General features: G+C 37.9%; 1 protein-coding gene and 1 long non-coding RNA gene across 11 annotated transcripts in view; one reads left to right on the forward strand and one right to left on the reverse strand.

Moving 5' to 3' along the window:
- LOC110016886 overlaps window positions 1-17,474 on the forward strand; it is a 36,812-nt gene that overhangs the window by 1,596 nt on the left and 17,742 nt on the right. The window contains exons 1-3 of one of the 10 annotated variants that reach the window (XR_002875200.1): window positions 485-652; window positions 2,512-2,574; window positions 9,598-9,755. The exons of 1 other annotated variant lie outside the window; for it this stretch is intronic. This is a non-coding gene — a long non-coding RNA (uncharacterized LOC110016886). Of the gene's footprint in view, window positions 1-481; window positions 653-2,511; window positions 2,575-9,597; window positions 9,756-17,474 lie in introns of those variants that run through there. 8 more of the 10 variants (XR_002875193.1, XR_002875196.1, XR_002875199.1 and 5 more) reach the window with 8 other exon arrangements.
- Window positions 3,121-14,047, reverse strand: LOC101157595 (myosin-7). Its single transcript, XM_023965730.1, has 38 exons — window positions 14,000-14,047; window positions 13,416-13,626; window positions 13,181-13,324; window positions 12,939-13,095; window positions 12,826-12,853; window positions 12,624-12,732; window positions 12,412-12,504; window positions 12,242-12,305; window positions 11,900-11,998; window positions 11,665-11,768; window positions 11,437-11,575; window positions 11,159-11,277; window positions 10,936-11,085; window positions 10,676-10,846; window positions 10,286-10,595; window positions 10,128-10,201; window positions 9,577-9,782; window positions 9,371-9,494; window positions 9,147-9,283; window positions 8,803-9,058; window positions 8,346-8,588; window positions 8,083-8,259; window positions 7,861-8,006; window positions 7,688-7,778; window positions 7,203-7,592; window positions 6,943-7,069; window positions 6,748-6,866; window positions 6,472-6,668; window positions 6,206-6,389; window positions 5,937-6,102; window positions 5,732-5,856; window positions 5,339-5,647; window positions 4,573-4,776; window positions 4,196-4,492; window positions 3,976-4,080; window positions 3,754-3,849; window positions 3,506-3,640; window positions 3,121-3,246 (listed from the first exon to the last, which is right to left on the reverse strand). The coding sequence occupies exons 2-38, from the start codon at window positions 13,614-13,616 to the stop codon at window positions 3,226-3,228; spliced, it is 5,817 nt and encodes a 1,938-aa protein (XP_023821498.1). The 5' UTR covers window positions 13,617-13,626; window positions 14,000-14,047; the 3' UTR covers window positions 3,121-3,225.

Below are 17,474 nucleotides of genomic sequence, written 5' to 3' on the forward strand. Positions count from 1 at the left end.
TAATGGGGTCCATCAAATTAATTTAGGGCAGAATTGTTATCCATAGCAAATAAAACTTTACTTTCAGTAACTTGACATGGGTCACTGGAAAGATTGCCCTTATAAGATGTTAAAAGTGGCAAGGCCCTTAGGTCTTTAGTAGTAAAGTTCCTCTAAGTGTTATTTTTAGATGTACTCAGATAGACTGTGCTGTGTGTACTTGCCATTTTGCTACAACCTTGAACTCCTTAACACAGTAACTAATATATTCAAGGCTTTAGACAAGTTCTTAGACCTCATTCAAAGGTCCCATTCCCAGCTGTGCAGAGTTCTTGCACCTCTGACTTCTGCTGCAACATGTATGCACAATGGAAGGTGTGAAGCACCTTGTGCGTCCTAAGTCTGAAATGTGAGCCAACTCAGCTTTCAGATGAAGTTGCTATAGTTAGAGTGCTTGTAATTTACTGAAGGTCACTTGAGGAGGTGATGAGTATTTGTCCCTGCCTCCATATGTCCTCTTGTCTTGCCCGTCTCCTTGCCTTCATTTAAGAAAAGGAGTTGGTGGTTGGTGTCCACACTCAGACACTCAGATATAGAGATCTTCCATAAATAAATAAAAAAAGATGCCCTGCTGCTCTGGAGATGTAAATGACAAACAAAAACTGGCGAAAAGGTAAGGTTCAGTTGCTTTTTAATTTTGTTTTAGTTTATTTTTGTTAACATAAATATCATGCCATGCAATTTGAATTCACTCCTTATTACACAAGTACATTACTGCCTGTGTGACTGAAAAACTTGAAAAAGCACAAAGCATTTAAGTGAAAGCAATTTCCTACATGCTTTACTTAATCACAGTTAGCATTTTTGATTAAAATATGTGAAACAACATTTACAAACTTTCTATTATATAACCCGACACATACTTTTTGTGTTATTTTAGGTTTCAAATTTTCTTGTTAGATTTCCCATGAGCACAAAAAGATTTTAAAAATTATTTCATTCAGCAGCATCAATACAAAACATCCTAACAGTTATTTTGTTTAAATGGACATAGAAGCTACTTGTGTTCAGTTTTGAGTACTGTCATTATTCAGCAGTGGCTTGTAGATCCATCTACAACAGCAGTTGCTTGATAAAGTTGTTTTTAAGCCCTTGATGCCTGAATTTATTTTCCAGCTATGAAAAAAATTCACCTATGTTTTTGCCTTTATGTAGATGCTACATTAATGTAATTTTGTAGCTGGAGTGGTTTGATGGGTATTTTGCTTCAATAGGCGTCAAGTGGTTTAGTCTATTTCATTGCTGTAGATACATTTTGGCCTATTTGTCTGTAGTCTTGACTCAGTTTATCAAAGATTGTGGGCTTTTATTTGCACACTGCTTCACATTTACAGTTTGGCATTTTAGCTGGACTGAGGTCTCCACTATAGGACTATTAAAAACCTGATTATGTTTCTATTTACCCATTTCCTTAGTTTTCCACATATTGGTAGGATTGAAGTGTGATTTAGTTTTATTTATTGGCATTGGCTGTCAGATTAGTTATTCATATAGAATAAACAATCTACTGACTTGGTGACAATGCAAAACAGCTGTAAAAAACAAGTCCTAATCACTGTCCTTCCTCTGCAGTGTATAACTAAGGCTACAATGAACTAACAGTGTTGTGCAGCAGAACTGTGACCTGAATCACACAAGAATTAAATCCTAACTGCGGAAAAAGATGGTTTTGTAACAAACAGGATTCACCTGCGCGATGATGCCCTTTGCCTTGATAAAATGAAACTGTTAGCAATTTTCAATCAAATTAATATTTTTGGGAAGGTAGTAGACAGTTTCTCCTATATTCCTTTAAAAGATTTAGGGGAAAGTAACAGCTTTTTGTTACTTTAAACAAAAATGGTTTTGCCATTTCCTCTAGAAAAAATTTTAGAAGAATATTCACAAATTCAGAACTAAAATTATTCATAGTCGATCAGCAGAATCCTGCAGAGTTGCTGTGAAACACCAAGCAGTGTGTTCACCAAAGCTTCTAACCAAATTGGAATTTAAAAGCATTTATAATATAATACAGGAAAGGTTTTCTTATAAGCACAGGGATATTAACAGTGTATTTTTTTCCTGCTAACAACAGTAACGTGTTTACAACAAAGCTTTTGTAGAGTTTTAAATAATTCATTCATTCATCCTTTTTTTTTTTCTAGTCCGTTTAGTCCCTTTCGGGGTCTTTAATTAATCTTCAGGGTTAATAATAAGGTTGTAATGATTGCTTCATTGGGCAGTAATGTTATTACTAACTTGTAATGTTTTACATTAAAGTAATCTATGTAATCCAGTTATATTTATAGTAATTTGATTACCTTCAAAGTTACATGTAAGTTACATCTGATTCCATTTTAAGACTGGCATCACTAATCTGTTGTAATCTGATTCCAACACAATTAGATTCAAAACGGTTTTCTTAACCTGATTTTGAAATTCAACATTTTGTTGTGTATCTGTTTTTATTTGGTTTGTCTTTATCTTGTTTAGAGCACTTTGGTCCTTAGAATTGGGCATATATAAATGGATTGGACTGAAATAAAGACTTAAAAGGTAGGAAATCTGGTTTTTACTGAGCTGTTTTATCTGAAAGTATATCTAGTTTGTTGGTGGTTGTGCTTTGTTTGCTCTGAGCCACAATGTACAATGTGTTGCCTATAATCAAAAGTTATGTAAACATACAGGAAAATATTGATGATTTTTTTTACTGACAAGTATGGAGATTTGAAAATTATGGATACGATGAATTTACAGTAGATCTATTGGATAAATTCCGATGGTACAGCTGACAAACTCGCGCTGCTCTAGCAGAACAGGGTCATTCAGCAGGACCTTGCAAGCTTAGAACCTTAATGCAACAAGAAAACAGATTACCTACTATTACCTTCCCAAAATAAAGTGTTGCTTGATCATTTAAAGCTGTTTTTTCTGCAAACTTTGATCAAAGTTATACTTGTTAAAGTGGAATAGACAGATTTCTTTATATCTATTTAAGAGATCACTAATATTCAGAAGAAATTGATAACCTGTGCTTCTCTTTGAGATCTTTTACGTTTGCATAGATTTAGGGATTAAAAAAAAGAAAAGTACAAGGCACAGTTTGAGATGCAGATTCATTTAATTCTACTACACACACAACATGCATAGAGAGACACATGAACAGGACATTAGGTGCCTCGGAGAGAGTCATTCATTTCCCCTCTTTCACTCTTCTTCATGTCCTTTCTGAAATAGAGAGAAAAAAAATTAGAAAATAAGAATAATAACTTCAGTTACCCAATTCTTTAGTACTGGGGCCTGGATGGCTTTAGATTATGCCCCTTAATTTAATATTACAGAGTATGCACATCTTATAATTGCTAGCGTAATAATGTTAAAAGGTATTTTTAAGCATATAGTGTTTAGCAGTGTTTACAAAAATATTTTCCCAACCAGCTGTTGACTGGCATTTTGGTCACAACATAGTTCGGATTTATTGACTAACCTTTGACCCCACATCGCGGCTCTTGGCACGCAGCTTGTTGACCTGAGACTCGGCGATGTCTGCTCTCTCCTCAGCCTCATCAAGCTCATGTTGAAGCTTGCGGAACTTAGTGAGGTTGGTGTTGGCCTGTTCCTCCTGGAGAAAAAATACCACAAACTCATCAGCGTAAACTGCTTAAAGAGGTTCAGAATTAGTTGCTTTTTCTTTTAGTTTAGCAGTTTAATTTCAAAAATTAAGAGAGGACTTACAGCTTCCTCTGCAGCTTTCTTGTAGGATTTGACTTTCAGCTGCAGCTTATCCACCAGGTCTTGCAGCCTGGCAAGGTTCTTACGATCTTCCTCAGTCTATAATAAATAATGCACAAAATTTTAAAATATGTCCATATGAGTTAAGTGTACTTGTATTTGTGTTTTACCAACATTAATCTGCATAAACTATGTGTGTGTGTCTTTTTGAAGCCTGAATCTCACCTGATAGGTCAGCTCCTTGATCCGTCTCTCATACTTTCGTACTCCCTTAATGGAGTCACTGGACTTTCTTTGTTCAGCCTCTATCTCATTTTCCAGCTCTCTGATCTGCAGACAAATTATATGGCAAAGTTTAAGGTTTGATTTTCTTTTTTGTTATGGGAATATATTAAATTTAATTTAAGAATCTGCTTTAAAACTTTAAAAAAAGGCCAACATTTACCCTGGCCTCAAGCTTTTGCACCATTTTCTTTCCTCCCTTCATGGCGATCTGCTCAGCTTCATCCAGACGGTGCTGCAGGTCTTTGATGGTTTGTTCCATGTTCTTCTTCATGCGCTCCAGGTGAGCGCTGGTGTCCTGCTCTTTCTTCAGTTCCTCTGCCATCATGGCGGCATCAGTGATGGCCTTTTTGGCCTTCTCTTCAGCATTCCTGCACTCCTGCACCGCCTCCTCCACTTCGGTTTGAAGCTGCACTGTATCAGACTCCAGCTTCTTCTTGTGGTTCAGCAGACTTGTGTTCTGTTTACATGTAAAGCTCAGATTTTTGTATCCAAGTAAAGTAATTTATTTATAAGTTAAAATAGCTAGTTTTTCCCCACCTGTGAGTGCAGCAGCTGCACCCTCTCACTGACATCCAGCAGCTCTTGCTCGGCCAGTTTGCGGCTCCTCTCAGTTTGCTCCAGAGCAGCTCTCAGCTCCTCCACTTCAGCTAGAAGCAAGGTGTTGCGTCTCTCAACAATGGCTATGTTCTCTTTCATGTCATCATTGGCTCGCAGAGACTCATCAAGCTGCAACTGGGAATCCTGGAAGGTAGACATTTTTTTAAAACAAGTTAAATCTTCAACATAGAATGAACGTATTTTTCAAAACGTAATGTTTTTAGTGTCTGTTTGTTTCAAGTTTGGTTTTAATAACTTCACTGCATTTAAAGCTGTCCTAAGAATTTGTTTTGGAGGGAAATTAACACATTCACTATCTTTAAAGTCAAATATTGGTACATGAAGATCTTCTAACATCTTTTGTCTTGGATCATTTCAAACATGAGAAACACTAAGTTTTATTAACAAACTATATATGTGCATCAATCATTTGTCTAATTACTGTTAGTCACAACAAATAAGATCAATATAAAACCATGCTTATTGTCTAAAGTGTATTTTATGACCTTAAAGAATGATTCAATGGAGCCCCTAAGAACTTGGTCAAAAAACAAACCAAGCTAAATCACATGGAACAATGTCTGCGACGTCCAGAGAATGGGTTGTACACTTTGCCAAACTGGTCTTTCTTTTATAGTAAACACCTGTTTTCTGTTGTTGTTCTTATTTGCGCAATTTAGTTCAGTTTGAAAAGCTAAGTGCATACCTTCAGATGAGCATGGACAGCCTTCAGCTGTTTCTGGGCTTCAGCTGCCTGCCTGTTGGCTTGGCTGAGCTGGATCTCCATTTCGTTGAGGTCTCCCTCCATCTTCTTTTTAATACGAAGAGCTTCATTCCTGCTTCGAGTTTCAGCCTCCAGAGAACTCTGCAGGGTATCTACAACTCTCTGCTGGTTTCTCTTGGCTTGTTCCATCTCTTCATCTTTCTCAGCTATCTTACGCTCCATGTCTGCTTTGATTTGGTTAAACTCGAGCTGAACTCTGAGAATCTTGCCCTCTTCATGCTCCAGTGAAGCCTGTCATGAAGTAGATTCATATAAGATTGTAATTATTTATCTATCAAAGATTGTCAGATGCCCATCTTGGACTGGACAGTGTACCTCTGCTTCCTCCAGAGCCGTCTGAATCTCTGACTTCTCTTGTTCCAGCTGCTTGCGAATCTTCTCAAGCTCATGAATGCTCTTTCCACCCTCACCAATTTGCTCAGTTAGGTCAGATATTTCCTCTAGAGTTAAAATAATGATCATCTATAAACTTTACAGAGTTTTGCAGATAAAACACAATCTTGATCACAGATAGACAGACCTTGTAGGTTCTTGTTTTCTCTTTTCATGGTCTCCAGATGTTCTAGAGCCTCTTCATAGGAGTTCTTCAGTTTGAAGAGCTCAGTACTCAGAGATCTGGCTTCCTTTTGGGAACTTTCCAGCTCTGATTGAGACTCTTCATACTTTTGCTTCCATTCTGCCAAGACCTGGAACATATTGACCAGTTTCAGTAAAATATTTTCTTTATGCCTTTCATGAACAACTGTTGTAGATGGGGGGGGGGGGGGGGGGCACACCCATAAACCTGACCTTGTCAAAGTTCCTCTGCTTCTTGTCCAGAGCAGCAGCAGCAGCATTTGACCTCTCCACATCCACCATGAGATCTTCAATCTCATTCTGCAGTCTGTGTTTGGTCTTCTCCAAGGAGGAACATTTAGCATTCACTGCTTCAACAGCTTCCTCAGCCTCCTGCAGACGCTGAGCCAGCTTCTTCCTATTTTGTATAAGAACGTATTAAAAGGTGACGTCCTTTGGATCATTGCTGGGTTCTTTACCATCAGTTGTGTTTGTCTTACTTGGCTTCTTCCAGTTCCTCAGTCCTCTGGATGGCGTCAGTTTCGTACTTGGTTCTCCACTGAGCCACCTCGGAGTTGGCTTTGGACATGCTGCGCTGCAGCTCAGCCTTGGCCTCCTGCTCCTCCTCATACTGCTCCCTGAGGAGATCACAGTCATGACGAGCTGACTGCACAGCATGGGCTAAGGCGTTCTTGGCCTGAAATTAGGGGAAAAAGCTTTTACTTTGCAGGCTTCAGTAAAAACTATAATTGTGGTGTCATTGCCACTGGAGCTACCTTGACTTCTTCTTCAAGTTGTCGCTTCAGGTCATCAATCTGCTGAGTGTAAGACTGTTTTCCTCTGGTGAGTTGAGACACCAGGGAGTCTTTCTCCTCCAGCTGCCTTTGAAATTCCCCTGATTCAAACAGACAATGAAAATTCAGCTCCTTATTCCTTAAAAATAAGCAATGGAGGTATAGTGTGAAGCTAACCATTTTCAGTTTGAAGCTTAGCTTTTTGCATTGTGAAGTCATTGATGGTGCGCTGTCCCTCCTCTGATTTAGTTTTATATTCATTCATCTGGTCCTCCAAAGATCTGCACATTTTCTCCAAATTGTTCTGAAAACAAAAGATCATTGTGATTACTCGAGCTTTGACACCTTCTCCTAGTTCTCTAGAACTGTCATTGAGGGTTTCCATCAATTTTAACTGTTTGTATATTTTAAACGTCCTTCATCAGGCTGTCACACACCTTAGACTTTACAATCTGTTCCATGTTGGAAACCACATCATCCAGCTCCAGTTTGAGTTCACTCTTCTCCTTCTCCAGTTTCTGCTTGACTCTCTGCAGGTTGTCAATCTGCTCTCCCAGGTCAGCCACACTGTCTGCTTGTTTCTTTCTGAGGCTTGCAGTTGTGGATTCATGGTGCAGAGTGGCCTCTTCAAGGTCTCTGCGGAGCTTCTGGAACTCGGCCTCCCTCTTCTTGTTCATCTCGATCTGAGCAGCTGTGGCTCCTCCAGCCTCCTCCAGCCTCTCACTGATCTCCTCCAGCTCCCGAGCCAAGTCTGCTCTTTGCTTCTCCACTTTGGCTCGAGCAGCTCGCTCAGCCTCCAGTTCTTCCTCAAGTTCTTCAATGCGAGCCTGAGACCAAAGTCAAACAGAAGTTGTTGATGAATGTCTCTGATGTTCACAGCCTGTTGGACGTTGATGGTTCTTCTTAGTTTATATTTTCCCACCTGCAGCTCTTTGAGCTTTTTCTGGAGTTGGGCACACATTGCCTGTTCATCTTCTATTTTACCATTAAGTTGACTGATTTCAAAATCTTTCCTAAAGATAAAAAGTAGAAATTGAAAAGTGACAAAAACTTTGCATTTGTTGTTTTTTAGAAGCAAAAAAGTCTTTAAGTTACTTTTTCAGTCTCTCTTCGAGTTGCTGCTTGTCGTTTTCTAGATCCATGACACTTTCTTGGGCCAACTTTAGGTCCCCCTCAAGCTTCCTCTTTGCTCTTTCAAGGTCCATCCGGATTTTCTTCTCCTGTTCTAGGGACCCCTCAAGCTGCAAAAGAAAACATACTCTTCAGTATATGTAGCTAGTATTTGGTCAAGCCCTGTTAGCCTTCTAAGTTCATTACATCGTCCACTTGTTGCTCCAGCTTAGCTTTGGCCTTGGTCAGAGTGTTGACTTTGTCTTCTTCACTCTGCAGGTCATCCAGCGTTTGCTGATGAGCTTCTTGTAAAGCTTTCTTCTCCTTGGTAAGCTTGGCGATGATTTCATCCAAAGCAGCCATCTCCTCTGTCAGGTTCTTCACCTGTTATAAAAAGGCCATAAATCACTGTCAGCTTCAGTGTCAGTCCTAGAAAAGCATTTTTGATTAAATCTTTTGTTTCCCAGTACCTTGTTCTCAGTGGCGTGTTTCTCCTTCTCCACTTTAGCCAGAGTTAGCTCCAGATCATCAATGTCCTTCTTTAACTCGGAGCACTCATCTTCCAGCTTTCTCTTCTTGGCAGTCAGTTCAGCATTCATCTCCTCTTCATCTTCCAGCCTTTCAGTCAGCTCTTTGATTTTAGCCTCCAGCTGAATTTTACTCTTTATGAGTCCTTCACATCTTTCTTCAGCATCACCAAGATTATCTTGTTCCTGTTTGTATAGAAAATCATCAGGATGTGAAGTATTAAGTAATCAAAGTTATTGTAACTAGTTCAGACTAATGTGGTATTACATTAGCTTTGTAGAGAGCCTGATTTTAAGTCACATGGATCTTATCTAATAGTGGAACAGAAAAAACATAAAGAGCAGGAGTACTTGAGGAGCAGATTTGGGATTTTGACATCTGTAACATATGTAGACATACTGCCTGAACTTGAAGCTGCAAGTCGTTCTTCTCTTGGAGAAGTGAGACCATTTTCTCTTCCAGTTCCTTCCTGCGGGCTTCAGATTTTGCAAAAGCCTCTTTCAGCTTGGTAAACTCTTCTTTCATATTGGCCATCTCTTTCTCTGCCTCTGCAGATCTCAGTAGAGGTTTGATCTTAAAGTACAGCTTCATCCAAGGCCAATTCTTGACCCCCATGAAGGCACGAATGTTCCACTGGATCACAAGAAGTGAATCCCTAAGACCAACGAGTGTTTTATTTTAGGTCCAATAAATGAAACAACTAGATCTACAAAAGTTATCAATAATATAATGTAAGAATGTACCTCCTTTCAACGATCTTCTGGAACTCAACCCTTGCTAGCAGACCTCTGGATCGAGCTTGAATCCCAGTGATGATCAGAGCTAATCTGTCATCCCGCATCTCTTCTAGTTGACCCAACAGTCCAGCCTTGAAGAAAACCTTTTTGTAAAGATAAAAAACTTAATTCTTTTGACCAGCAAATCAAGTTGGGATCCTAAATATTGTTTAAAGACTGAGAGCTCCCACCTTGGTATGCCCCAATTTATACTGGTTATGATCAATGTCCAAAGAACCCAGCAGTTTTTCAGCAGCCTTCTTGTTGTCAATGAATTGACCCTCAGGAATGGCATTAGGATTCAAAATACGGTATCTTTAACACAATTAGATTCATAAAATGAAATGGTTGTTTTTATGTACATTTTATGTACAATTGCGTTTATTCCAAGGCAAACCTCTGCTTGAAATCCCCGTAGAGGATCCTGTTTGGGAAGCCCTTTCTGCAGATCCTGATGCCTTCCAGCACGCCGTTACAGCGCAGCTGGTGCATCACCAGAGGGTTCTCCATGGCCCCAGGAGTCTTGGTCTCATTGGGGATTAGACAGCGCACAAAGTGAGGGTGGGTGGACCGCAGGTTGGTCATCAGCTTGTTCAAGTTCTCCTGTGGAAGTATTCACAAGATTCATGCAGAATATTTGTAATGACATTCTTTTCTCTTATTTAGTATCTGAAGGATTTGCGGGATTTAAGTCACTTTTTGGGGGAAAACAGTTTATCTTATGCCTCAGTCACAACTATCCTTACCAGTGGATACAGGCTGTTTGCATCAGCTTGTTTAAGTTCTCCTGCAGATTTTGTTTGTAAAGAAAATTGCCACAAAGAAACGTAGTAGTTTGTTTAAAATCTTCATCAGCACTTTTCTTTCAACAACTAATTACTAACTAAGCAGTCAGTTACAATGTTCAATACCAAAGCAAAAATCGACCATACACACATACATACGAACCCTGTGCAGAGCTGAGACAGTTTGGAAGGACGAGCCTTTCTTTTTGCTACCTTTTCCGCCCTTAGAGTCTTGAGCTAAATAGAAATGAGTTTGAACCTTAAAGTTATACACATTAAAGAAATCTGCATTTATTATTTAAAATAAAACTGTTTATATACCTGACTCAGCTCCAGCATAATTGGCAAAAAGCATAGCTAATAGTTTCATGGTTGACTTCTGGTACAATCCAACCACAGTCTCATTCAGAGGATCCTTGTTCTTCACCAGCCAGTTGTTGATGTTATAATCAACAGTTCCTGCATAATGAACCAGGGAAAAATGGGCCTCTGGTTTTCCTTTGACAACTCTGGGTTTCTGAAAGTTGTTGGATTTCCCCAGGTGGTTGTCATAAAGCTTAGCTTTAAAGGTGGCATCACTGGCTTTGGGGAACATGCACTCCTCTTCAAGGATGGACATGATACCCATGGGCTGAGGGGACAGAAACATATACTTAAAAATGATCAAAATTCCTACCCTGTTTAAGGAGTTTTTGCAGTAAAATCTCTCACCTTTTCAATCAGGTCTATACAGGCCTGGAGATCCATACCAAAATCAATGAAAACCCATTCAATTCCTTCTTTCTTGTACTCTTCTTGCTCCAGCACAAACATGTGATGGTTGAAAAACTGTTGCAGTTTTTCATTGGTGAAGTTGATGCACAGCTGCTCAAAGGTGTTGAACTTTAATAAAAATAAGATTAGAAAAACTATCAGTCAAATGTTTTGTCTTTAACTACAAATTTTACAGTTGGCATCCATTATAAACTCACATCAAAAATCTCAAATCCAGCAATGTCCAGCACTCCAATGAAGTACTGTCGGGGCTGCTTGGTGTCCAATGACTGGTTGATTCTTATGACCATCCACAGGAACATTTTCTCATACACTGACTTCGACAGTGCACCAATGGCATAGTACACCTAAAAAAAACCACATGTATAAATACTTGTAGATAATATCCTGAATTAAAGTAATAAAATGTATTTTTCACACCTGGGCAACATTCTGTCCCTTGGTGACCCACTCATTTCCTACTTTGACTCTTGGGTGACAGAGACCTTTGATCAAGTCAGCAGAGTTCAGGCCCATCAGATAAGCAACTTTATCAGCATCTGAACATGAAAACATAATATGTTATAAACACATTCCGAATAAATTACTTGGCACCTACTATATTGCTTTTTTTTCAGTCGTTCACTTGGAGGAATATTGTTTTTTATCTTTGTATTTTGGTTTTTACAGAAAGATCATTGGGCTAACAGTTTCCCTACCTTCAGTGCCATCTGCCTCTGCTTGCTCCTCTCGCTGCTTCTGCTTAAATTTCATGTTACCAAAGTGCATGATGGCACCAATCAGCTTATAAATACTGTTCTTCTCTTCCTGAGTAAATCCCAGCACATCAAAGGCATCCTATGAAAAATATAGAATCATCATGCTGGGATCAATTTGTTGGTATAAGAAAGCTACACTGGTTGTTGTGAATTGGGGATTTGCCTCACATCAGTGGCCATCAACTCTTCAGCATCATTGATGGATGCTACAGTTGTCTCTCCTTGGGAGATGAAAGCGTAATCATATGGGTTGTTGGTGATGAGCAGCATTTCTAAAGGAAGACAGAAAAAATTTAAACTATTTAAAAATTGCTGTGAATATTGCTTTTTTTATATCTCAAAGCTCTTTTTACAAATAGAAAAATGTATATAACATACTTAGATTGACTGAGTTTACACTTACCCAGTAACTCAGGCTTTGCCTGAGACAAAATCTGGTAGAAAATGTGATAATCCCTCTCTGCCTTGAGTTGGTAGGTAACACGGGATTTTTCAAGAAGGTCTGTTTAGGAAAAAAATACATGTCTTTGGAACAGTTTGAAGTATTGGTTTCACCAATTGTTTACCATTACATTTAAATGTCAACAAAAATGTAAGACAATTCTGCAAAAAAAAAAAGTTCAATGTGTTGTTCAACCAAATTTGTATGTTTTTAGGAGATTGAGTGGGCCCTGGGTTTGCGAAAATGCATTAGGGGTTAGAAATGTCTTAAGTTGCTGTCCTAAATGGTGGTATGAGTACTTACATGTCTCAATGTCAGCAGATGCTAACTTCCCCCTGTTGTCAAAATGAATTCTAATGAATTTACCCTGTAACAGAAAGTTAAATTCTAATTTAACAATAGATTTATAGAGAAATCATTCTGAAAACTTGACATTTTATGTCAGTGAGTTGTGTTTTTCGACTATCACTTACAAATCTGGATGAGTTGTCATTCCTGATGGTTTTGGCATTTCCAAAAGCCTCTAAAGCTGGGTTACACTGGATGATTTGATCTTCCAGTGTGCCCTAATGTAATTAGAAAACCCACGTCACCAGGCAAGCAAAGATATAAACACATTAGAAAATAGTTTGGTGGTTTTTGAAAGAGCTTTGTAAATAAAATTGTGTTGAAGAAAGATTCATACCTTCTTCTCAGCAGCAGCATCTTTCTTTAACCCTGGCGCAGCAGCAATGCTGGCAAAGTACTGGATGACGCGTTTGGTGTTCACAGTCTTTCCAGCTCCAGATTCTCCACTGTGTTTAAGAAACACAAAGTTTTAGGTCTTATCGTTTGAGTATTATGTCAGGAACAAATGGGGGGGGGGGGGGGGGGGGAAGGAGACTTACGTAATCAGGATTGACTGGTTCTCCCTGTCTGTCAGTAGGAAATCATAAAAAACATCAAGTCAATGTTGAGTTAGGGATGAATAGTTTTAACAAAAAGTTCAAAAGAAATGTACCTGAGAGCATGTACTGGTATGCATTATCAGAGATGGAGAAGATGTGAGGAGGAGCTTCACTCCTCTTCTTTCCTCTGTAGGCAACAACCACCTCCTGGTTGTAGACCGGCAGCCACTTGTAGGGGTTGACAGTCACACAGAACAGCCCAGAGTAGGTCTAATACGTCAAAGAAAGGACGAAACACATCGTTTTCAGATTCTAAGAAAATATCAACGATTAGAAAAACAACCATGCGACTCACATAGATCATCCATGCCGCATAACGCTCTTTGAGGTTAAACAGCACAGCTGGCTCATGGAGGAAGGTGAACATCGCCATGTCTTCAATTTTATCAAACTTTGGCGGATTCTGAGGATGGACATCACACTCCTTCACTGTAACAGTCTGAAAAGAAGCAGTTTTAAGTTATTTTTAAGTGATATTAAAATAAGTAACTTCACATACATTTTTGTGCACGGATAGAAAATCAACTCACCTTTCCAAATTCAGTTTCAGCAGTGACTTTGTCACCATCACGACTTGTAACTGTTGCTTTCACGTACTCGACCTCAGGGTCAGGAACGAAGCACTCCTTCTTCATGTCAAAAGGACGAGTCTGAGCTTCCAGTCGCTCCTTATCTGACTTTCTTAAAAAGGGAGCAGCAGCTCCAAACTCTGCCATGGCAGCATCCCCCATCTTTTAACCTCTGGCAAATTAAATAACTGTTAATTTGCTTAAAAACATAAAATGATTTCAAGCCCAAGGCAAAAAAAGGTGAATCTTTATTATTATTTTACTTTATCTGGCAGGTATTAGTAACCTATAGAAATGTTAAACATTAGAAATGTATAGGAGATATTAAATAACTCGTATCGACATGAGTATAATATTAGAAGTGAATGAAGTCACCTTACTGACAGTTAAAATCAACATTATGAAATAAATCTTAAAGAATCCAGAAAAACTAAAACTAGTTTGTTGTCCTCAGTCAAAGCAAATTATAAATAGAAAATAAGCATTGTATAGATTATGTTACTTTTAGGTTTAAAAAACCTTGTCAATATCTTGGCAAATCCTACCTGAGGCCTTGTCTCTCTGAAGAAACGGTGATGTTTTATTTATATAATCTAAATGAAAGCAAAGTAAAGGTCAGATCAAATTATAATATGACTAAATCAAATCGAGTTAAAGTACAAATAGTATCAGTATGTCACATGAATAAACCCTAAAAATTGTTTAACATTTATAGCTGTTAAAACATACATGAATATGTAATAGCTATATCAATTACAGATGAATTAGTTATTCTTTCATTGTTGTTTTTCTCACCTTAGACTGTCAAGTGAAATGATGGATCCAGCGTCAGACACCAAGCCGTCTCTCTGTTAATAAAGGTTGTATGTCCGCCAAATATGGGCATGAATTTTAGAGATAAGGGAGCCAGGTTACCGATCACGAAAAGGATTCTCCAAATTGGGCTTAGTCCATTGCTGCTATTTGTTGCCCTCACCTTGAACAACAGGCTGATGGGTTGGAGTGGACGTGACAAAGAAAGGGGGGAGGCGGGGGAAACAAATGCAGACTGCTGCCTTTCATCTGTTGGTCCAATGAGCTTTAGAAAGTTTGTTTTATTTTAATCAGAGCAAGAAAGTTTGTATTTTTTTTCATGTTATTTGTATGTAAATACGTTAAGTTGGTTGCTTTGGGAATTTAAAGGAATGTAGGAAGAATTGATGACAGGTTTGAGTATGACTTAAGTATAGAAGCAAAACCACCACCTTTAACAATATTTGTCCTTTATAGGAAACTACAAATAGCAGCATGAAATATTATCAAGAAAACATCAGGATTATTAATAGCAAAGTGTAAGAAGAAACACAATTGTGCCTTCATACTTAAACTAAATAAAGTATCCCACCAAGCATGTAGGATGTGTGCTACTCAAAACATTTTAAAACTTTTAAGTTCAACTATTCTCTGACCAATCATGGGATAGTCCCATACATTTTAAGAGAAAGACTAAAGAGATGCAGCTGTCATCTGCAAAGAGGCAAGACGAGGCCAAGGTCGCAGCTGTGAGCCCTTTTTATTATCACTCACCACTGCTCCCTGTTAGGTCTGCCGCCTTAATCCAACCCTCCACACTTTGCATTGTTTCCTTTTCTTTAGTAACAACAGACATGCTCAGACACAATGGTGACCAGATTTTCCCCCTTGCATACAAATAAAAGGATTCAAAAGAATCATCTTTTACAGTTTTGATGAACAGTGCAATGCTTTAAAGGTACGTAACCCTTGTGGTATCTTAGGCATTTTAACATTGGGAGTTTGGTCATCTAGACCCACTAGACAGTGCGCTGAACCTTTTTTCTTCAATGATTTGTGATCTTCACTGGTGTCCATGGATTACATGAAATCCTCTCCACCTTTATCCACCTTTATCATGGTAGGGAGAACATGTCAATGCAAGGGTAGGGTCATCTAAGATAAGTTTAAGTTGAGCCATAAAGGTGCTGCATCCAGATTATATTGTTAATGATGGAGTTGTACTTTATTGAAATTCAAACGTTGGGGGGAAAAAGTACATGGAGTTACTTTGTAAAACAACTTGTATTCTTTAAATATGTGACTTAAAAAGAAAGACAAAAGCAAGCAGGAGAAATCATAAATCTGGTATATAAACAGACAAGTTAGTAACTGCAACAATAAAAGCACAGAGAGGGGCAGGTAATGTATAAACATCAGAACATGTGGTAATATACAAATGAGGTTGAAACTGTAACATTGAAGGACAGCAATGAAGCGGACACATTTAGAAACGGTTAAACATCCATGGTAAGACAAAAGACTAATATGTTCATGAAGGAAAATCATAAGTTTTAAGTCTACTCTTAAAGAATTAAAATTGGAAATGTATTCCTCAAAACCAACCCCTGATGGCTGCAGATCCTATTTCCATTCTAGGTTTGAAAATACTTGAAAAAGAGAAAGATTTGATTTTTTTCAGTATCTGTAATCGTAAATCAACATATGTCACTAACTGTGAATAAAGATGGAATCATTTTCAGAATTTTGTCTGTGGTACCCATGCCTACACAGATGTAGTTTTATTGTTTACAACAGGCATTCTTCTACTTACTTGTAAGTAAATAAGATTATATTATTAAGCCACAAAATGACTTGTTTCAAATGGGATTGTTCCCCTTATAATATTAATTTTACTACATAAACTGGTGGTGTAACAATTAATCAATTAATTTATTAAATCCTAACTGATCAATCTGTGCGAGTCAATTTGTTAATGGAATTGAAACAAATCAACCTATAATATTATTAGAAATTATGTTCCATAATTAAATTAATCAATCTAAAATCGATTTTGAAAGAGACCATTTGGATTGAAACGGAGTCGTTTTTATTTTATTTTTTTACTATAGCATAAAAAGGCAGTAAAAAATGATCAGGCCAGATGCACTTTGAATTTAGCAAAGACATGTGATCCTACTGTGTGACATTATTGTTGTAATTATAATCATTTTATTATTTTGATGTAGAAAAACAACAGTGTGCTTAAATAAATGAAACTAAAGTGTGAATGGATTCAGCCATTAATTCATGTTTACTTGTTTGTTTGTTCACATCTTAAATGTACACTTATCTTGTAAGAAATACAAAGGAATCTGGAAAACTTCACTTGCACTGTTTAGTACCAGGTATTTATCTCTGAGTCACACTGCTTGAATGTGTGGCAAAAGATGTCCTGGGTTGATTTTAGGGCAATGAATTGAATGAAATTATTCAAAATGAGTCAAAATCAACTATGAATCTTATCGTCAACCACAAAATATAAGAATAGAATTGTTGTTAAAATGAGTCGCTGCACCCCTAATATAAACTGTTTTCCAATAAGGGTGGAATGTACCTTAGTTCTTGCACTGATTATTTCAGCTTTTTTTCATCTCTTTCTAGGATAAATAAGTTGATCTTTTAGTCCAAATTTTAGATTATAGTGCTAATTGAGACAATTGTTTTTGACCTAAATAGTTTAGTGTATTTTTGTTTTTAAAGAATTTTTATCCTAATTTTTAATTAGTCCTGGTTAATTTATTCTAATTTTTAATGTTAGTGTTTTTTAATGCTAATGTCTTTTTAAATGTAATTTCAATTTTTAGGGAAGGTGGAAGACACATGGAGACATTTGACATTTTGCCCACGTATCCTATTAAAAATATGTTTGCTTGTCCTTTTAATTTGGGCGTGTGTCCAACACCTACATAAAGCGCCTGCCTTTGGCTCTTCCTACTGACATAGCATTGTTTTCTTCTCTTTATCCTTGGACACAAAGATAACTTGTGAAATTCCTGCTGGCTGCCTTTGAGGGCTTGGGGGATTAGAGAATAGCTTGGGGACAGCTTGTGACGCAAGTTGTCACGGCAATATTTTTCCCCTCCATGACCAGCAACAGCAGGTGCTGAGTACACAATCGCCTATGGATTGTATAGCTACATGAGGCTGAAATTCAGTATTCTTATATTTTTTTACACAAAAATGATT

The sequence above is a fragment of the Oryzias latipes genome, chromosome 17 (assembly GCF_002234675.1).
Source record: "Oryzias latipes chromosome 17, ASM223467v1".
Taxonomy (NCBI): domain Eukaryota; kingdom Metazoa; phylum Chordata; class Actinopteri; order Beloniformes; family Adrianichthyidae; genus Oryzias; species Oryzias latipes.